This window comes from Mytilus edulis, chromosome 10, assembly GCF_963676685.1.
Source record: "Mytilus edulis chromosome 10, xbMytEdul2.2, whole genome shotgun sequence".
In the NCBI taxonomy this organism is placed as follows: domain Eukaryota; kingdom Metazoa; phylum Mollusca; class Bivalvia; order Mytilida; family Mytilidae; genus Mytilus; species Mytilus edulis.
In genome coordinates, this window is record NC_092353.1 from 68,829,182 (window position 1) to 68,852,498 (window position 23,317).

General features: G+C 30.5%; 1 protein-coding gene across 1 annotated transcript in view; it reads right to left on the reverse strand.

Moving 5' to 3' along the window:
• LOC139491767 (peroxidasin homolog) overlaps positions 1–22,985 on the reverse strand; it is a 42,056-nt gene extending 19,071 nt beyond the window's left edge. The window contains exons 1-3 of the mRNA XM_071279618.1: positions 22,907–22,985; positions 15,800–15,961; positions 2,462–2,533 (exon numbers count right to left, since the gene is read on the reverse strand). Coding sequence (XP_071135719.1) covers positions 2,462–2,533; positions 15,800–15,954 — 227 coding nt within the window. The 5' untranslated portion in view covers positions 15,955–15,961; positions 22,907–22,985. The remainder of the gene's footprint in view (positions 1–2,461; positions 2,534–15,799; positions 15,962–22,906) is intronic.
• Positions 22,986–23,317: the final 332 nt, after the last annotated feature.

The following is a 23,317-nucleotide window of genomic DNA, read 5'->3' on the forward strand; positions in this document are numbered from 1 at the left end:
GGTCAATACAAGTGTTTTTAATTTTGTTTCTGGATTATCAATCATCAATTTTACCTTAGTAACTGTAAAGGACAGTAAAACCTGAATAATAATTAACACAAAACTTTTTGTTGACTTTTTAACAAAAATAGTTTGTCCTCCTCATTCAGTAGTTAATAACAAAACACTTGTCATACTTCTCTCATACAAAAGGCTAAAATTGAAAAATGTTCATTTCAGTAATACAAACATGATTGAACATTCCTTACGAAACCAAAATCTAAATTGTATCGTAAAATTTTATTGTAACATATCAATATTTGTTAATACCTGTTTTATCAACGTAGAATACAGTTGATAACCCTTAACATAGGACAAACCAGAAACAAGGGACGTGGAAACTATCCAAAACAAATACCAATCTAAAATGTATAGATAGTTAAGAGTATTTATCTCAAGGGGTAGTGGCAACAATCTAAATGAAAATATAGTTATCATTGCCCTTGTTCACTATCATGTCCAACACATATGCGGGGTAACCTCTAAATAGACAAAATTCAAATTCAGTTACATAAACATGAAGTCTTTTTACATTACTTTCAAGTGGTAAAATATACACTTCATACGTACAAAATACATGCAACGTATATATGAAAATTACCGTGGGGGCAGAAATGTTTGAAAACTGGTTTATACATTCAGACAAATGTTTTTCGTCAATTAAATAATGATGAAACATTCATAGCTTAATGTTAACTATAGATATAATGATTTGCCATCAGTAAAAATCACCAAAGAATGATAGCAAAGAATATTAATCACACATTTCAATTATTAATAAGTGATATACGTTGTCCATGGGAACACCTTAACTTTTAACGCATATAATGTACTTTGCACAATGGTTTTCTTTATTTAGTTTAAGCAGATGATTTAAGAAAAGTAATAATCGATTATAGCGTTGTTTTGTTTTTTAATAGGTTGGCTATAAATAACGACTGCTTTCTGTAATATATAACAATCAGATTGGAATGTCAATCTCAGTCTTTCTTCTTTATAACTCTGTTGGAGCAGTGTTTGTGTAAGTAGCATACCCTTAACGATAACGCTTTATATCGGTGACTATACGGAATATCGATTTCAGTCGTTCTTCTTTATAACTCTGATGGAACAGTGTTTGTGTAAGTAGTATAGCATTGACTATACTGCTTTATATCGGTGACTATACGGAATGTTGAGAAGTTAAGGTATCCAATATAAAGACGGAAGATTTTCATCGTTCTTTTTTTTTTATTATACCGAAGACGAGATGGATAAATTTGTGATTTTATAACATCACGCCTTATGTTTTGTTTTTTTTTATAAAAAAAAAGAATATAATTTTTGCAATGTACGGTTACATCACTTTCTTTAAAGAATGAAATAAAAATATTTTGTTTTTTATTGAAAGGAGTTGGTTCACTGATTCATAATTTTGATCTTAAAAACTAGATTTTTAACTGCAATGATGTGGTGAAAATTATATGAAGACATATGTTAAAATGTTCAATTGTTTCAGTTAGTAAAGATGTTTGACCAATATCGTCATTAGTGATGTATTTCTGAAGTCATAAATATATGCAAATTTGTGAACACCTGATTTTTGGCATACTTTGACGAAATTTATGTCAGTTTTTTGAATACTTAACATTGACGCCACCCCTCGCCCATGAATATTTTCGATGAAATATCTTGAATATACCATAGACTGTTCTTTTAAACCAAAATTTCAATGGGCGAGGGGTGGCGCCACATATGAAATAAGGTCGAAAGAGATGATGAATTTCTCGAAAAATGGCCTAAAATGAAAACTATACCTACATTGGCCTATTTCAGGTTAATATATTTATAATATATGAAGTAGATATACATTGTCTCTTATAATACTTTCAAAACATAAAATATATAGCAATCCATACACAGCAAATTCATTAGAAAAATTAAAGTTTTTAAAATGAACCTTTGCAGAGCCTTTTATTGGGGTTACTGACTCTTCTCCTTTCTATAGCCGATTGAGCGTTATCGCTTTGTTCTGTTATTATTTGATACACACTAAGCATTGTTTTTGTATCCATTTGATTGGCTTAAACATGGAAAAAAACAAAACATCCTCGAGGAAAAAAATAGAATATGTTAGCAGTTTAAAAATCATTCATTAGATCCTCTTTTAGAAGTTTTGGTCCAAGGTACAATGTTGTGGTTATTATAATGAGAACTAATAATAGAAGATGTAAAGTAACAAATTGATAAATTTATTCAACTGCAATTTGTAGAAAAGTTGAAATTAACTTTTCCAAAGGATAGGTGAAATGGCAAAAGATATTACCTTCTCAAAATATACATTAACAGGGATTAATTAACTACAGGAGTGTACGATCTAATGCAACAGCAAACCAGTAACACATGGCGACATTTGTGTTGGTAAATGTTTTTACATACTTACAAACGTCCAAGTGCCGATAATCCGTCAAAGGCGTTTGCATCTATCTGGGTAATTGAATTTCTATGCAAATACCTGAAAATGACATTTTAAAAATTGAGTTTTACATTACATTAATTTTGTAAAAATCAAAGGCATCAGTTTGGTACTTAAAACTGTTTGAAAACTTGTTTAAAAGAGGGACGAAAGATACCTTAAGGTAGCATACATACAATAGATGCAATACAAAAAGTAGCCATTTTTAAAGTAAAGTCGGAGAATAACATTTTGAAAATCTGTTCCTAAACCTTAAAACTTGTATTCTCAAACCGTTTAACCACATTAAAGTCAATTAATTAAATACCAAAAAATTTCTTTTAGACCATATTTCACAATAGGTAGGTCAATAGAAGTGTTTGCAGACACTAACTCACCTGTCATATTCAGTAGCCTGTTGTTCAGTTGTTGTCGTTTGTTGGTGTGGTTCAAATGTGTTTCTCGTTTCTGGTTTTTTATATAGATTAGACCGTTAGTTTTCCTGTTTTAATTGTTTTACACAAGTCATTTTGGGACCCTTTATAGTTTGCTATTCGTTGTGAGCCAAGGCTCCGTGTTGATGCCGTACTTTGACCTATAATTGTTAACTGTTTATACATTGTGACTTGCAAGCAGAGTTTTTTCATTGGCACTCATGCCCCATCTTCTTGTTTGTACTAAGAATATCAATTGTCAAATTTTGATTTAGTTACCTCATTTGTAACTTAGAGGTCATTTAAGCATGTGTGTTGTATATAATAGTTTATGCAACAGTTTTTTTTTTGATGCAGTAGTTACAAACAAAACAATTGCCAACTTGTTCACATACAGATATCTATAATTGAAAAATATTTATTTTAAGTTGTAAGAAACATTGCAAACTCAACCAAATTCTCACTTTTACCGTAATATATCAATATTTGTTGATACCTGTTGAATTAACACGAAATCAAACCGATTAACCTTAAAATAGGACAACGCAGAAACAAGTTAGTTGCAAACAATTCTAAACACAATGTGTTTATTGTTATGAAAACGATAATTACCAATCGAAGATGTATAGCGAAGAATGCTGGTAAGGAATATCAATCACACATTTCAAGTAAATAAGTTGTCCGTAGGAACCCTTAATTCTAACCGCATATAACATACTTTTCACAATGGTTTTCTTTATGCTTTTAGCAAATAGTTTTAGGAAATCAATAATTAATATTACAAAATGGCAGATTAAACATCTCTATGGAACGCCACAGCTGCCTTATGACGACGACAACCATATCATTAAGGGTTGAGATATAACATGAAGCAAATTTTCTTTACTATAACGACGTTTGACTTTACTACTCTGTCAAATTGCTATATCACTAAGATAAACGTATATGATATAAAGACGTTTTCTGTCAATTTACTTTGTGTCGAAGACATTTTTTATACTATGAAGACATCTTGATATAACACGCAGCTACCTTTTCATACTATTTTGTCATTTTACTATACTATTATGCGATATTGCTATATATCATTAAGATACATTTTATGCTATAAAGACTTCTTTATATTACATTGAGCAACTTTGTCATACTATTTTGTCAACTCACTGTTCTATTATGTCATGTTACTATCTTATTACGATAAAACATCTCGATATAACATGGAGCAACTTTTTCATACTATTTTGTAATATTACTATCTTATGAAGACAGATTTTAATACCAAGCTACCATTTTCTTATACCACGAGGTGTCATTTATATACCAGAAGACTATTTGATTACACTACAAGACCATTTCATCGTACTATTAGAAGACACTTCTATAAATAGCGTCGAAAATATCATATTTCAAATTTTTAAATTATGTTTCTAATTCTGTGTTTTCAGAAAGATCCAGTATGGTCACATCAATTTAATTTGCAGATGATCATCTAACTGTTTTAAGCAAGTGGGGCAGTGGGACAATTCAATTAGTTTTGAAATCTTACCTGGGACCATTATACTATAAATTAGTATAATAGACCCAGTTCTTACCAATCTCTATGAAATTTACATTATTTCTCCAAAATACAGATTAAAAAATTGGAGAAAGTGTTCATGGGACACAGATTACACACTTATTACACACTTACACATTTGTTCCAAAGGAGCATAACTCTTGAACAGTAACAGTTACAATACGTAATTCGAACTTGATCTGTATTTTGTGGTAATAAGCATTGTGTTTACGTTTCAAATAATCGACCAAGGCAGAGTAAAGTCAGAGCACGTAACCAACATGATTGAGAATTTAAATTTTTTCAAGGAGCATTACTTATGAGCCGTGAAAGATGCAAAACCAAATTCGAAATTGGTCAGTATAGTGTGGTTATAAGCATTGTGTATACGTTTCAAATCATTTGGACAGACCAAATTAAAGTGCGAGCACAGAAACCAATTTCGAGACATGTGAACGTACGTATGGACGGACGGACGGACGGATGGATGGACAGGGGTCACACTTTATGCCCCCTTCGCCTAGTGACAGGGAAATACAAATAATATTTACTCTAAACAAAGTTGGACGATTGAAGATGTATGGACGGCGATTTGGCTATTAATCCAATCATCATGGATGTTTTGAATCAGCTAATTTTGTAGCTAGGCTGACATTTTTTTCTGACCAAAATTTCAATATTTCTTTTGTTATTCTCATTTCCATACTCTCACTGTAAAATTTCTATTCTATTGCCCAAAGATGGAAAATTTTGCAATGTTGATGCAAAGTATTTTGGTATTTCAATTGAAAACACTGTCAGATATTTTAGCATCTTTTCTTTAAAAACATTTGAAATTATAACTAACCTGAAGGTGATGAGTCCACGGTAGAAGTCATAGCGGGCGGGTGCGGCTACCAAACAGTGTCCACTCATTAGCATGAAAATGCTTTGACAAAATCTTTTCAATTTTAGATATGTTGTTTCTTGTGAATAAAAAAGGGTTTTCAATTTTTATATATATTTTATTTTTAACCTTATCTTTGAAAAAAGCCACATCTTATTAATCACTCAGCTTTCACACATAAATTAACAGAATAAGTTTACATTATGTAGTGTTGGTCAAAATAAATCATAGGTACATTATTGAGGTCAAGATTTGTATATTCAAATGTGTAATAAATTGAATACACAAATTGTTGACCTCAATACCAGTATGATTATCAACTATCATGATGTATTAACTAAGGTCAATTACAACTGCAGTTGATTGCAATTGAATCCAATTAAAACTTAAACCGTTGAGTGTAATTGTTTGAAAATAGTGACAGTTGTCTATCATACTTGTATTGTATCAATACTATTTTTTGCCAAATGAAAGAATGTGAATAATAGCATTTCAAAAAGTGTGGGAATCAACTCTGATATCAATACACATCTTGGACCAAATTGTATCCAATGGCTTATAGGACCATAAGATACTGATAAAACACTTTCCTTTTTCTTATCGACTGCTTAAATTTGATAAATCACATTTACACATTAATAAATAAATGGCAATTTAATATGAATTTTGATTTACAAAGAAACTATATATGCAAGTGTATACCTAAAACAAAGAAGTTTTTCGTCTAACCTTTTCTTGATTTAAGGACAAATAACATATTTAAAGTTTGCAGTTGATAATTAAAATGGTGTATAAAGTCATAGAAACACACACTTATTTTCAATATATATCTCCAACTTAGAATTTTGCACAATCTCCAAATCCGGAGTGATCACATAGATCCAGCATGGCTGAATAAAAAAACTTTAAATAGATGCATTTATGCTGTTGAATTTGTAAGCTACATCTTGGAATTAAAATTCAGCAAGACATTCTTAAGATATAGCGTGATATATGAAAAATTATCTCACCCCCTTTTAAATGAATATAGTCAATAACTCTGGAAGGAAAAATCGAAATTTCACCAAAAATTATATAAACAATAAAACTGTCGTAAAAAACAACTGTGTACAGTGAAGTAAATGAAGCAAGACATTCTCAAGATTAAGATGTGACATGTGAAAAACTGCCTCCCCTTTTTTATATGAAAAAAGTCTTAACTCTGATTGGTTGTTTTTTATAAGAAAAGCTGCATTTCAGGGAAAAGATACTAACATTTGTTCGCATTGCTTAAATATTGTAACGAATCTGGTTGGCGCTCGATACAATTTAGAATGTGGATTAAGGCTATAACACAATGGAGATGATTCTCAAATAGATAACTGATAACTTTAATGAATATAGTCAGGCAATAAATATCAACAATAGAATAAATTATTCAAATGAAATGAATACCACATTATAACAATAACAACAAATATAAATATTATTTTGGTACATATCCTAATTTGGTAATTGGGAGATTTGGTGATTTGGAGATTTGGTGAACTCCCCAAATATTTGGTCCCTATAAAAAGCTTTCAAAGACTACGTAATTCCGATGTTAAAATACCAATGCTTTTATCCGATTTTTAGAAGGATCTCAATTTTAATTACAACTATCGATGAATTATTGCACCATCTATTTTTGGTGCTACTTCTGAGATTTGGAGAAATCTGGTGAAAGATATTCCAGTGCTTATATTTCCTATCATGATTTCCTTGATAGAGGGTGTTGCTCATAAGGAGTTATAAAATAAAGAGTTTCAAGTGGTGAAGTTGAAATCATCATTTTGTCAGTTTACGGACGCCATCACGAGTTTGTTGACCGTTAAGGAATATCCGTTTTACAGATGAAAGCGGATATGTTCCTAATGTCGTGACTGCAGTCCCGTCTCTTTTCCCGATTGTGTCCTACCGAATCAGACTTATTACTGGGGTTTTACTAACATGAGCAACATGAAGGGTGTCACCCTTCCGGAGCACCTGAGATCACCCCCAGTTGTTGGTTGAATTCGTGTTGCTTAGTCTTTAGTTTTCTATGTGCACTATTTGTCTGTTGGTCTTATCTTTTTTAGCCAGGGCGTGGTCAGTTTATTTTCAGCTTATGATAAAATTGAGAATGGAAATGTGGAATGTGTCATTGAGACAACAACCCGACCAAAGGGTGGAAAACAGCCGAAGGCCACCAATTGGTCTGCAACACAGCGAGAATAAATGAGTTTGCATGTTCCTCTAGTATCTCAAGCCTCTCTATTGAGGAACAGTCAAGTCTTGAAATAAATTTGCATATAGCTTTGAAATTTTATTTGCTACAAAGACTTTGAAAATATATGTTTTGTAGTGTACAGCTACATCTCTTTGTTTAAAGTTTCAACATTGCATTTTGTGTTGATTGAAATTTATATAGCCGTAAGCATGGTAAGAGAGTTATCGCGTTGTTCTGTTTAAGGTAATAAATATTAAACATTATCTTTTTAATCAATTGATTGACTTAAACAGGTGAAAAAAATCAAAACTTCTTTGTAGAAAAATTCAAAAATGGAATTTGTTAGTTGCTAAGAAACAAACCCATTACAGTATAATGTAATTCCTCTTTCAGAAGTTTTTGTCCAATGTACAATGTTTTAGTTATTATAATGTGAACTACTAATCAAAGATGTATAGTAAAAGATTAATAAAGTTACTCCTCTTCAGTCGCAATTCGAAAATATTGTTAGTCTTTTCTGCTCTAGTTTACTACCTTGTCAAAAAAAATTATATAGAAAAACCTCTCCATTTAGAAAATCCAGATTACCTAAAATTATCTGTTCAGGTCACCTACAATATTCCTTGATTATATATTTTTACAAATTCTACCCCATAGAAGTATCACAATTTTAAACAACACAACATTTGAACATTCACAAGCAAAATTCTGGAGCGTATTTAACAAAATCAGACTTCAAATTAACTTTTCAAAGTTATTGAACAATTATCATGAATATTATAGAATGTGAAGTTTAATGCAACAGTTAACCATCAACACAAACCGTACATCCCCATTCTGAGTAAAGGATCTAGTTTATTGTATCATAAACATCTGTTAGAACCATTGAAACAAGTATAATAACAAAAACACCTAACTCAGAGGAAAATTCAAAACGGAAAGTTCTAATAAAATGGCAAAATCAAAAGCTCAAACACATCAAACAAATTGATAAGAACTGACATATTCCTGACTTGGTACAGGCATTTTCTTATGCAGACAATGGTGCATTAAACCTGATTTTATAGCTAAAAAAATCTCTCACTTGTATAATAGTCGCATCAAGTTTCATTATATTGACAACGATGTGTGAACAAAACACACAGACATAAAAGTAAAAAATGTCAGAAATAAGCGTACAACAGTCAACTTTGTGTTATAATCTTAATCGCTATAAAACAAACAAATATGTCAACAAAGAAAAACAAAAATGTATATAGACAAAGCACATTAGCAAAAACGAAAGCTAAGAATACAAAAAAATAACACATTGACGGGATGTATAAATATCGAGCCACGTCAAATGGATATTAACAAACATAAACTAAACAGTAGAAGTAATAATTGACAAAGACCAATAAAAGAACATAATAACACGTAATTAAGATGTTAAACAACGTCAGTATCTTTACTACAAGACTGTCGTGTATTATTTGTGAAGTTGATACGGAATATTTATCAACAAGGTCATGGTATTTTTAATGCATGTTAATTGTATAACCAAAGACATCACCAAATACAAAACCATCGGTACATGTAAATTGTGTGTTCCAAAGACATCGCCAATTACAAAACCATCAGTACATAATAAGTGTATAACCCTATGACATCACCAAATACAAAATCATCGGTACATGTTAGTCGTATAACCCTAAGACATCACCAAATGCAAAACCATCGATACATGTACATGTTACTTCTCTTACCCTAAGACATCAGCAAATATAAAACCATTGGTACATGTTAATTGTATAACCCAAAGACATTACTAAAAACAAAGCCATCGGTTTATGTTACCTTTCTTACCCTGACATCACCAAATACAAAACCATCATTACATGTTAATTGTATAACCAAAAGACTCACCAAATACAAAACCATCAGTACATGTTAATTGTATAACCCTAAGACATCACCAAATACAAAACCATCGATACATGTTACTTCTCTTACCCTAAGACATCACTAAGTACAAAGCATCGGTCCATGTTAATTTTAAAACAGAAAGACATCACGAAATACAAAACGATCGGTACATGCTAATTGTAGTACTTTAAGACATCACCAAATACAAAACCATCGGTACATGTTAATTGTAAAACCAAAATTCATCACCAAATCCAAAAGAAACCATCGGTATATGTTCCTACTTTTGCCGTAAGACATCACCAAATACAAAAGTATCAGGACATGTTTCTTCTTATACACTAAAACATCGCTTAATACAAATCAATCGGTATATGTTAATTGTGTAGACCAAAGAAATCACCAAGTACAAAACATTCGGTTCATGTTACTACTCTATCCCTAAGACATCACCAAATACAAAACCATCGGAACATGTTACTTCTCTTACACAAGACATCACTAAATACAAAACCATCGGTACATGTAAATTGTAAAACCCAAAACCATCACCAATTACAAAACCATCAGTACATGATAATTGAATAAACCTAAGAAAACACCAAGTACAAAGCAATCGGTACATGTCACTTCTCTTACCCTAAGAAATCACCAAATTCAAAACCATCGGTACATGTTATTGTATTACCCAAAGACATCACCAAATTCAAAACCATCGGTACATCTTAATTGTATAACCCAAAAAATATCACCAAATACAAAACCATCGGTACATGTTAATTGTATAGCCAAAAGACATCACTTAAATACAAAACTATCGACACATGTTAATTGTATAACCCAAAGACATCACCAAATACAAAACCATCGGTTCATGTTAATTGTATAGCCCAAAGAATATCACCAAATACAAAACCACCGGTACATGTTAATTGCATAACCCAAAGACATCATCAAAAACAAACCATCGGTATGTTAATTGCGTGAACCAAAGACATCACCAAATACAAAACCATCGGTATATGTTAATAGCATAACCCAAAGACATCACCAAATGCAAAACCATCAGACCATGGTAATTGTATAACCAAAAAGGCATCATCAAATACAAAACCATCTGTACATGTTACTTCTCTTACCCTAATACATCATCATATACTAAACCATCAGTAAATATAATTCACTTACCATAGGACTTAACCGATGTTACAAATTTAAATGAAATCAAGATATTATGACAAATAGGATTTTTACTGGTTGGAACAACACAAACATTGAAAAACAAAATAAGTACAAAGTGCATTTCTCACAAGTAAGACAAGGATCTTAATGAAACTGATCTCTGGAAATTTGTGTTGAATCTTTGAATATGTTAAAGCATCGGTTAAAACATTTCCTCCGTTTAGTAAATACGCAAGAGTTGTCAGTAAATAATTGTACATGGGAGTATTCATTCGAACTGACGATATTTTTATAAAAGACTGGAAAACAAAGAGACACCGTGTTGTGAAAATACATAATTTTATAGAATACACAGAATCAACCATTTCATAATTGCAAAGCCCCCTGTGTATCTTTATTAATCTAAATTTGAACTTGAATATATGTACAACGTTTAAGAGGGTTTTTTTTTTTTTTAACTTTTAACGACCCTTTATCCTCTCAAAAACGAGTTGCATATGAAGGGTTCGAATTTGCGCGTATTTTCATCGTAAATCAGTAGAGTCTTCAGTTTATACATGATACCACTATACCACGAGTGCTGACATAAATCAATATTTAAATCATACTCTTAAAGCGCTTTAAAAATACATGTAAATAAACTGGATGTCTGTCTCATTGATAATTCGCTTTTGTAAGCTATGATATATATATATAATTCCTTGATAAATAAACATCCATATGCCCATAACACATGTCACTTTCAACGTTCAATGACTTTCATTTTCCTTTTCATCGATGCAAATGCTTACTAATGGTTTTCGTCTTACAATATTATCATTCTATCAATAAATTTTTCTTTGTTTGATTATAAATGGTCCAAATATACATCACGTCAACATTGAAAGGACACCTTTGTAAGAAAATGAAATATATAATACCTCTAAGATTAAAACAATTTTTCGGTCGAGAAAAAATTACGATGAATTTTTTTTTTCCGGGTACAAGGTTTGAACTTCATACTGTTAATAAAATATCACGGTTATGACATTCGTTACCAACGACTAGACGATCAAGGCTATGAACAGCTTAATTGTAAGTTATAAAATCAACATAATTATACATCTGTAGCAAGAGCAATTCTACTGGGGATTCGGGAATGCGTACCAGAGATAATACTAGTTTATTGACTGGTTGACGATGGATGCCAAATGTAATAACGCTAAAACAATCTACACCTTATGAAGCGGAAAGAGTTTAAAAAAATATATATAATTGTTCAAATAAAACCTTAAGCGCTTAATATTATTTATTTTGGTAAGCAATCTGAAATTGAGCTGGTTTGTGGCAATTGCGCTAATCTTATAGATGTGGATTAGTACGACTAATGGTAGCCAGCACTCAGACTACTTAATACTATGACATGTTGGTTGCTAAATACTATATATATAAATTTCAAAGGTTCTAAATTTTGGTAATTAGAATTTTTAAACTTTTCAAAACAAAATAAATAAATTCTGTATAATAATGTACGTCTTTTTACATAAATCACAAATACCATTATCTATTCAATTTAAATAATTTGTAATGATTTAACATTAAATAAAATATGTATTTACCAATGTAAAATTTTGAGTTAATAAGAGGGGCTAAATAAAGGCTCGGTAGTATAAAATGTCAGAAATAAGCGTACAGCAGTCAACTTTGTGTTATAATCTTAATCGCTATAAAACAAACAAATATGTCAACAAAGAAAAACAAAAATGTATATAGACAAAGCACATTAGCAAAAACGAAAGCTAAGTCATAGATCGATTGAGAGAAACCAAATCCGGGTTACAAATTAAAACCGAGGGAAACACATCAACTATAAGAGGAAAACAAAGGAACAACAAGAAAGCTGAAATGCAACAAAAACAAACGTTATCATACATAGAAACGAACTATTTGGTAACAACCGCCATATTCCTGACTTGGTACAGGACATTTTAAGAAAAAATGGTAGGTTGAATCTGGTTTAATAGCTAGCAGAACCACCCGCTTTATGACAATGTTAAAACATATCGCTAAATTGACAACATTAGGTGAAAGAAATACAGCACAAACACACGCAAGAACATTCATCAAAGAGAAACGCGCAAACATATAAACATAATAGTCAACACAACAATCAAACCGCACAACAGAACAACATCGAATATTTTCCATCAACGACAGACACCACAAGATATCACAACCAATGACGCGCTTACGTAACTAACATGCAATCTCGAAATTTATACAATTATTTTCACAATACTCGTCCAAACAATTTTCATGACAATGATGTTATTGAATGGCAATTTTATAATTATTTTGACTACAGACGATAAGATATAACACACTATCCAACCTAAACCATAACAGAAACATAAAAAATAAATACACGAATGCTTATATCCTATTTAAGTTATATTAAACGGATGTTAAATTCTCAAATATCTCAATATAGATGTGAACGGTGTGGATATAATCATGTCCAGCTATTATAGAATAAAAAAAGAAAAAAATATGAAATTATCTTTATAAAATTCTGTTGATTTATTGTCAAAACGTAAAACCGACAGTCGTTTTACTGGGAATTGGTTACGCTAGAGAATTGATAAGAAGTAATGGATTCGGAAATGATAATCAACTTTCGACAGTAATGATCTGTCATTAACTTGAAAAATAATACAATATGACAAAAGACATCTCTTGGTGAGTTCTCTATATAGGACAAGCACAATGTATGTGCCGCAGGCATACCAAATGTGTATTATATATCAAGCTTCTCCTTTTAATTTCGATGGTTAAACTAACAAGAAGTATGTACAAGAACTTCAATTAGGTCAGAAGCTTTATAAATCTTACCAATCGGTGTCGATGTTGATATTGTTTGAGTCGAATGCTTTTCTGTTAATTGCCTTTTGATCTTTGATTGATAATTTATTCATTATGTTATCATACACCATTTTTATTTTTATTTTGATGTGGATTGAAAAAAAGTATTTCAATCAACAAATCGTTTGAAAATTAAAGTATCATATACATGCATATGAAAAAAGTATAATGATAATAACATTCTAATGCTGCGTTCACACATAATTCAAATTTGATTTGCATTAACTAAATTTTAATACTACGAATTTATCACTTGTCAAAATGTTTTAAAAAACTTCTTCGTTAAGGACCGACCATTTGATTTTTATGGATGGTGCTATGATCGATAAGACAGAACGTCTCCATTAACGACCCAGTGTTACCCCTTTGTAAATTATTGTCGGAAATTTCGGACTTGTCGGGATATTGCCTTCTTCATGCAGCAGTTATTAACCAAAAACTTTGCCAAATTGTTCGCACATTTACAGCTATAATTGATAAAAACATATTAATAATTTTTTTGGGGGTAATGCATCGATATTTATTGATTATTGTTTTATATCAACTTGGAATCGAGTCGATACCCGTAAAAAAAAACCAAGACAAAAAAAAAGAGTCACATGAAAATTGTCTAAGGCACAGTGGTCTGGTTGTTCTGAAAATGTTAATTACCAACCCAATATGTATATCACCTGACTGTTAGGGGTATTATTCCTCTTTAGGGATATTGGTTTCAATTTCAATAGGAATATAATCAATCCTCCTCCCGTTATATATCTTGTCAGTAACCTCTCGATAGACAAAATTCAAATCACTTAAATTATCTTATCACATCAATCATATCAACTTGAACTTTTCATTTCCTTAAAATAGTTATCAACATACTTTATATGTACAAAACTTAATAAAAATATTTTTTTTAACTGTTTATAAAATGATAAATTAAATCATTACATAATTACTGTAGCAAAATGTGCATTCAATGTATCAGCAAACCATCAGCACATGATGGCAAATATTTTTTTTTTGCCGAATCAATTTACTTGCATTAATCTTGCGTCAAGCCTTGTAATTTAGCAATACAAACAGTATGGAATAGAAATGAGGCTATTGGAAGTGAGACAGAGATGATTGAACACTGGTTAATTTATATGATAAATAGTAATTATACAATAATAGCGTAATTGTTTAAAACAAAATGAAAACAATATCAAGGCCTGCTCTAAAACTTAGAAAAATCCAATTTCTTTGACAAATTTAGCCATGATATTTTGAAGGATTAAAATATGACTAAACAATATTCTAAGCTCTAAATCGACTCTAGTAAAAAAAAAATGAATATTTTAAAAAACCTTTTAATGATATGTCATCGAATTTTTTTCAAAATTTAAAACGATAGGACAAAAAAAAAACATCGAGTTCTCGACTTTGACAAGCAAACTGAATGTATCACAGGTATAACACATGTACATGATAACTTCTTTTATTAATTTCGACTACAAGAATTACAAAATGAATATAAAAGAACTTTCAGTGGCTCAGAAGCCTTTTAAATCTAACGTTAAGGTGTCGTTTAGGATAATTTTTGAGTCCAGTGATTTTTAATTGTCTTTTGGTCTTTTATTGATGATTTATTCATTAAGTAAGACAGCAACTCTTTATTTGATGTGGTGTAAGTATTTACAAAGTTTACGGACTATTTTTAGAACAATTAAATGTAGATGAACAAGTACAAATACAATAACATCATAATATATATAATTTTGTTTCGAAAAAGATCATAAGTAACTGCATGCACACTCATTTGTTTAGTTTTGACGCTACTAAAAAAAGTCTTATAATTTTTAAAAACGGGTTTTCTTTATTTTTGTAGCTTCAAATTTTCGTTAAAAAATTTATTTTACTGAAATTTTGTTTGCGCGTGAACAGTTTTTTTCACGACAAGAATGTCACGTACAAAGCGTCAAAATACAGTCGTCTTTTCTTTGTTTTTGTTAACGTTGATATTGCAAATATTGACATTAAAATGTCCAAAATGTTACTAATAATTTCAAAGTGAGGGAATATTTATCCTTCAGTTAAACTGCAACGGGTATTCTAGATAGTATCATCAGATTTGACTCACAACAATATTTGATTGAAAATACTTTCTGACGTTTGTTGTGGACATCGAAACAAATAAGATTGTTCATGAGCACAAAAATACTGACGTATGTTGTTTTTAGTTAAAGAAACACTTTTGAAAATAAATACTTACAATTTAGTTGTTGAGCTCGGTATATTAGATGGAACTGTCGTAAGAGATCTGGACATGCAATTAACATTCGTGTCCGAGCATCTACATAAGGTAGGGCATCTATTGACGGTGACAGGGCATGCCATTATGAAAAGTATACTGTAGATTTTCTCCATAATAGGCCTGAAAAATATCCATAACTGTGTAAAGTACTTCTGATGTATGAAATATAATTAGTGAATATTGTCAAACATACTTAATATAATCTTTGCATTAAAGATTTGTTAAATAATCAACGAAAACTGAAAAAAAATAACTATTTTGCTTTATTAAAAACAAACAGTCACTTAGAGAATAATTCAATCATATCCATCATATGTTCATTTCATTATTATGTTGTCCATAAAATCATATTTTCTGTCTTTATAAAACAAAAGGTTCTAAATAACATCGAATTAATTCGTATTTTCGAATTTTTATCAACAAAAAGAAAAAAGTTTACATCTTGAAGAAACCTTTAAATTTTGCTTGTCGCTGATAATTGTTATTCACTTGATACGCAGTAGGTTTATACATAATTTTGTTTGTTGCACACGTTGGAATTATTGCGCAAAATTGGCGGTCAGCATAAACCTGTTTGCATGCAGGCATAATGACTTAAGCATATGATGCCTTGTATACTTTACATTAAGTTTCTTCTATTATGTCTTTAGTATGCAGACATAAGGACGTGTAAAATGCATATTTACATAACAAAAGAATATAACAAAAATACGAACTCTAAGGTAAATTCAAAAAAGGAAAAGTTTGTAAACACTAACAGAATCAAACGTTATCAAACATAGGAACAGTGAACAAAACAACTGTCGTATTCCTGACTTGGTACGTGAATTTTTCAAAGAGAGTGATGGGTTAAACTTTTTTGGCGGGTTGGGGTGATGAGGGGGTGAAGTTCCTATACGAAATTTCTAAAGTTTTCTTTTCCTTTTACATTTGTTCATACAACATACATCAACAATCATTTCTATTTCATTTGATAATCTAATAACAGAGTGAAAGATTAATAGCTACGACACATTAATCAAACCATGGTTCGTCTTTGGGTCAGGTGATGATGATCAACTTAATTATTAAAAACAAATTAAGAAAAATTTAAATTAAGATCCAGAAAAAGCAATTACTTTATGATTAAAATGATTTATTTGAAGGTGGTTTTGGATTTGTATTTAGACTTCTGTTTTGTCAGATAGGTCATGAAGTATTAGAGTAGTTATACATCCTTGGCTTTCATATTTTTGAGTGTGAGCAATCTTGGAAATGGTCAGTCCAGAAACCTTTTCGGTCGCACAATATTCATAAAATGTTATTTTAATTCTAAAGATAAGTTATTTTGTGGATGTAGTGTACCAAGTCAGGAATATGACAGTTGTTTCCCATTCATTTGATGTGTTTGAGCTTTTGATTTTGCCAATTGTTAAGGAACTTTCCGTTTTGAATTTTCCTAGGATTTCGGTATTTTTGTTTTTTAACTTTTTTTTCATTTTTTTTAGGCATTGATTGAAACATGTATGATGCTATTGAGGTTTATTTATTTACTACCTTTAGTTAACTATAGGAGTTTTTTTCTGAATCTAAATGTAAACTTTTGCAAAAGTAGTTAACAAATCATTGTAATGTTTCATTTGAATATGAAGGAATCTATGGATGTTACGTTTCACTGTATTTGTAATACTTTGAGAAGATTAAACTTGTTTGACTTTATCAAGTATGTAGAAGATGATGATGGATGGCCGTTTAATGTCCAGCGGAAAATTGAATGCATATTAAGGCCGAGAACATGTTAACGAGCTTTGAATAATACCCTTACTGTTTACTAGATAGACATGCTGAGCCGGAGTTTCAACGTGTCACATGAAGTTCACAAGGTAACAGTCTGCAGGAAGACATGTCACCTTACCCGCTCATATTATTCTTACTCCGAGCCGACAATCAGTCTTTGGTCTCCTCTTAAAAACTGCGTGCTAAGCGGATAACTAATTTTGAAGTTTTTGTTGTGTGAACCGTCCGGAGTTCCAACCCATGACTCCTGCACTCGAGGCAAACACGCTACCACGAGACCATCGATACGGTCATATAAATTATGAACTATATTAGGAATTTTGATACAGTAAAAAAAAATGAAATATAAATGAATAGATGTTTATAGGTCGTCGCTTTTCGTTTGTCGTATGTCATCCATATAATGTTTATATGTTTTATAAATTAACTCCCCCTAGTCAATTTGCCGTTGTTTTATTAAAACCAGAGATCTAACTTTTTATTTGTCTTCTTATAATTTATTAATGGATAAATCAGAAGGAAATTCCTTGTCATGTATTTACAAATTAAAAGACAAAAACATGTTTGCGTTCAGCTCACAATACTATAGAAGCATTTCTTCCTACCTACAAAATCCGAACACTATATTTTGCTTTTTTAAAATAAAATAAAATAAAACTTCCTTCAAATGTAATGCAAGTGAGTCAATACACCCCAACGATATTGAATCGACCAGTAAGTAACAATCACGTATAGTATGTGACTTAAAGGAGTTTCTGTGCACACGTCAATGAAACAGCGACCCAATGACAATATTGGCCATAACAAAGACATGTGTGATTCCTTGTAACCTTTTCTATGAATTATTTAGAGTTCAACAGGCAGATTTTATTTATATGCTCTGTTAATTCAGTATGTGTGTCTATATATAAACGTTGTGAATAAAATAAAGAGAAACATTAGTAGATTTCCTTTTAACCTATAAATTTCAAAATGACATGAAATAATTTCCCATTCTTTGAGTTTAGCAGAATAATTTATTTTTTTTGGTTTCCCCTTTACTGACATTCACCTAATTCATAAATTAAAATCTAATTTAAAGAGCACCCTGGTATTTACTTGATTGTTAAACAACTCGAATTGCATAATGAAAATATCCATGCAGGTATCAGATACAAAGTGCAAATCACGGAAATAGAAAAACACAGTTTCCAACTTATATATCAAGCTGAATAAAATGCTATCAGATGCCTCAAATAAAAGAAATGAAAAACAAAAGATGAAAATAACTGATAAAACTATTGTTCAAGTACACAGGGAAGAAATTCAAGATAATTTTACATCAACTGGTCGCTATCTTCATTGTTAATCAAATATCGAACTTATGGGGGAAATTTTCCTGTCTTACACTTATACATATTATATTTGTTAGTTTCTTTATAAAAAGAATATCAGATATTTTTACCAGTGTAAATAAATTTACACTTAAATGAATTCATGTCTGACTGTAATATACTGGTGATGAGAATTTTTAACTTCAGTCAATTCATGCAAGATACATAAACCAGTAATTCGAATTTTTCAGTTCAGTCAATTGATATAGGATGGAAGTATTCAAATGCATCACACCAGTCTTAACACAAAGACACAAATAACGTGTACACATGTTTAAGTATGGCATAATGCAAGTTTACTCCTCATGCTAAAACGGCTGTCAGGAGCTGAAAATAAACTCATCATAGATATCAGGATCAAATTTTGAATTAACGCCAGACGCGCGTTAATGACAGCCAGAACTAACGTGTTTGAATGGATAACACACTTTGTATAACTCTTACACGAGACCATCGATACGGTCATATTAATTATGACATATATATAACAAAATATCAAGTAAAATACATATTGCTTTAAAAAAATAACTCTTTTAGGAATTTTGATACAGGAAAAAATATGAATTATGTTTGAATTGATGTTTAAAGGTCGTAGCTGTTCATTTGTCTAATACATATATGACATCAATTTAATGTGTATATGCTTTTTTTAAGTAATTCAATCTTATGTTTAGTCAATTGCCTCTAATTTATTAAAACCAGAGATCTACCTTTTTATTTGTCTTTTCAGAATAAATTAATTGATTTTAAAAAAGAAGTAGATCCTTGTAACGTATGTACAAATAAAACACAAAACATGCTTTCGTTCAGCTCACAATACTTTAGAAACATTTCTTCCTAGCTACAAAGTCCAAACACTGTATTGCTTTTATCAAATAGAATAAAATGCAACTTCCTTCAAATGTATGATAAGTGAAAAGTAAAATCACAAAAATATGAACTCCGAGAAAAATTCAAAATGGAAAGTTCCAAATCAAATTAATGTATACACCTCAAATATATTGATCTACAAGTAAGTAACAATCAAAAAGAGTTTTTTGTTTCACGTTCATGAAACATCGACCAAATGACAACATTGACCATAACAAGACATGTATGATTCCTTTAATCATGCCATTCGAGGCGTTTAACAAAACTGTTGTAGAACAAATTTCAAACATTTGTTTTTCATTTAAATTTTCAAACAAGTGTTAAAGTCGTTAAACTAGCGTTTAACACTTCCGTAGTAGAAGTATCAAACGATCCACCATATTTCGTAGCAATAATAAGACCAATGGAATTGAACATATCTTATGATTATCCCGACTATGCGAGTTCCTTATAGCCAATCAATGTCGTTAAACAATTCAGTGGTAGTAGTATCGAATGATTTTTAGCTGTGAGAGAACAATTTTATCCTTTCAAAAACATTAGTTCTGACTGTCATCTCAGCTCCTAACAACCGTTTTAGCATAAGTAAAATCTTTTTACAATTAATGCCATAATTATACATCTTTATATGTTGTTTGTTAACTTGTTTCTTTGTTTCAATACTGTTGTAATGCATTTAAATGCTTCCAAAATAAATTTAAAAAAAAAAACAATCTAATCATTGCTACAGGTATATAACATAAATTGACTGATGACAAAAAAAAACACTTGATGTAAAAAAGATCTCGATTTTATTCCCTTTGTACTTGAACAATAGTTTGATTAGTTTTTTTCTTCTGTTGGTTTTCATTTATTATATTTTTAGAAATCTGATCGCATTTTATAGCTTCATATATAAGTTTTGAGACTGTTTTTATTTCTATTTCCGTGAGCACTAATCGAGTTGCACTTTGTATCTGCTACCTGTTACCCGTGCAGTTCCAGTTGTTTAACAAAACTAATGATAGACAAATTTCAAATATTTGTTTCTCATCAAGAACTGTTCGTTAATCAAGTGACAACTAGAGTGATCTTTAAATTCAATATAAATTTATATCAGGTGAATATCAGTAAAGAGGAAACAATGAAAATATATGTCATTTTGAAATTTATATTGTAAGAGGAGATCTACTATTGCTCCTCTTACCTTTATTCACATCGTTGATAAATAAACTCAACCAAAATTAGAGGTCGACATACATACTGCATAACACAAACATGAACATAAAATCTGCCTGTAGAAAGGATAAAAATAACCATGCAGGCATCAGAAACAAAGTGCATCCCACTTGGTGCACACGGAAATTAAAACAAAAATCACAAAAACTTATATACGCAGCTGAATAAAATACGATTAAGATTTCTAAAAATAATAAATGAAAAATAATGTGTGAAAATGAATACACACTATTGTTCAAGTACATAGGGAAGAACATCACGAGAATTTTAATTTACATCAGCTGTGACGCTATCTCCATTGTTAGTCAAAAGTTGAATAAGGAAAAATGTTCCTGTCTTCCCACTCATACACACTTGTGCGTTTCTTTATTCAATAAATGTCAGATATTTATACCAGTGAAGATAAATGATCACTTAAATAAATTCATGTCTGACTCTTATGCTGGTGATGAGAATTTTTAAACCCAGTCAATTCGTGTTAGATGAATATATCAATGATTTGAATTTTTGAATTCTGTCGATTAATATTAGATACTTTGGAAGTTCTAAAATGCATTTCAATAGTATAAAAACAAAAAACAAGGAAACGTTTTGCATGTACAAACGTATAATCATGGCATTAACTGTAGAAAAAAGTTTACTACTCATGCGTAAACGGTTGTCAGGAGCTGAAATGATAATCGGACCTAATGTTTAGGATAAATAAAGGCAACAGAAGTATACCGCTGTTCAAAAGTCATAAATCAATTGATACAAAAACAAATCCGGGTTACAAACTATAACAAAGAGAAACACATCAACTATAATAGGAAAACAACGAAACAACAAAACACTGAAGGGAACAAAAAACAAACTACAATGCAACACGCACAGAAACGAACTACAAGATAACAACTGCCATCAAATATTGTGCTCCCATAGTAAAAAAACATTCGATACTTCTACTACCGATGTGTTTAACGACCTTGCTTTGCTATAAGGAACTCCATAGTCGGGATATTCAAAAGATATGCACAATTTCATTGGTCTTATTTTTGCTACGAAATAAGATGAATTCTTTGATATTTCAACATGCTTACTTAAAAATTGGAATTCATTGTAAAAAAGCGACATTACAAGAACCTGTCACAAAAAAAAAACATTGTATATTTTTACGTGTTTTAATACGACATCTGTTTTAGAATAGCTAAACAAAAGTCGCAAATATATTTGGAAGTCATAACTTTCTTTCAGTTTCTAGTCGATTATAACATTTACAAATCAAAACAATGCACGGTAAAGTTAAACATTTTTCAAGACAAAATTTCCATTGCGTAATTACAAATACTGTGTGGTTAAATATAAACGATGCGCATCTATGACAGAAAATTTCACCGAAAATTCAAAGTATAAGTAGGAAAACTGATGTAAATGGCTATGCAGGAAGCAATTTCATTTTTCTATGACAGAAAGTTTCAACGCAATTCAAAAGACAAGAAGGACAACGCTATTCAGGAGTTAATTTCAATTTTTGGATAAAAAAATGTGTAATTGACCGAAATGTAAAAAGAGTCTTTCGAATTTATGTCATATAGATTTCAAATTTCAAAATAGACTTGATCCGAATCAACTATGAAACCAATACTGTCTCAATAATACAAAGTGAAATTTCAAGGAATTTTCTCAAACGCCTTTGAAAAAGATTGTTAATATTTTTAACAGCTGTACATACAAATCTTTTTACACAAAATGTAAGAAGATCAGTTTTGATTTTCTATATATATTTGTAATATTTAAAGCTTATTATAATCATATATTACCAATCAAATAAAAGAAGATATTTACTTACAATTAGATCTTTCAAGATATAAACTGACACGTTAAGTTAATTGATCAGACTATTTGACAACACTGACTTCCTATGGTGTATATGATTTTAACACTTCTCAATTTTATTTCCGTTATGTACTTATGATATTTTTATCTCTAGTTGTGTTAGTATGATCCACTTTAAAACTTGTCCGAGAAATATTTGACTAATTCAGTGTTGGATGTATCAATCAACAAAATAAAAATAAAACGTCATAAATTTTATGCTCGCTTTTTCTTATTTTCATTTGCAATAAGTGCCGAAGCCACACAAAAACAAAATGGCCAACGACAAATCGGTTCATACACACATTAAGAAGTATATGACGAAAATGACCTAAAAAAATAAGCCAATTTTATGGGTCCTCAATGCTCTTCAATTTTGTACTTG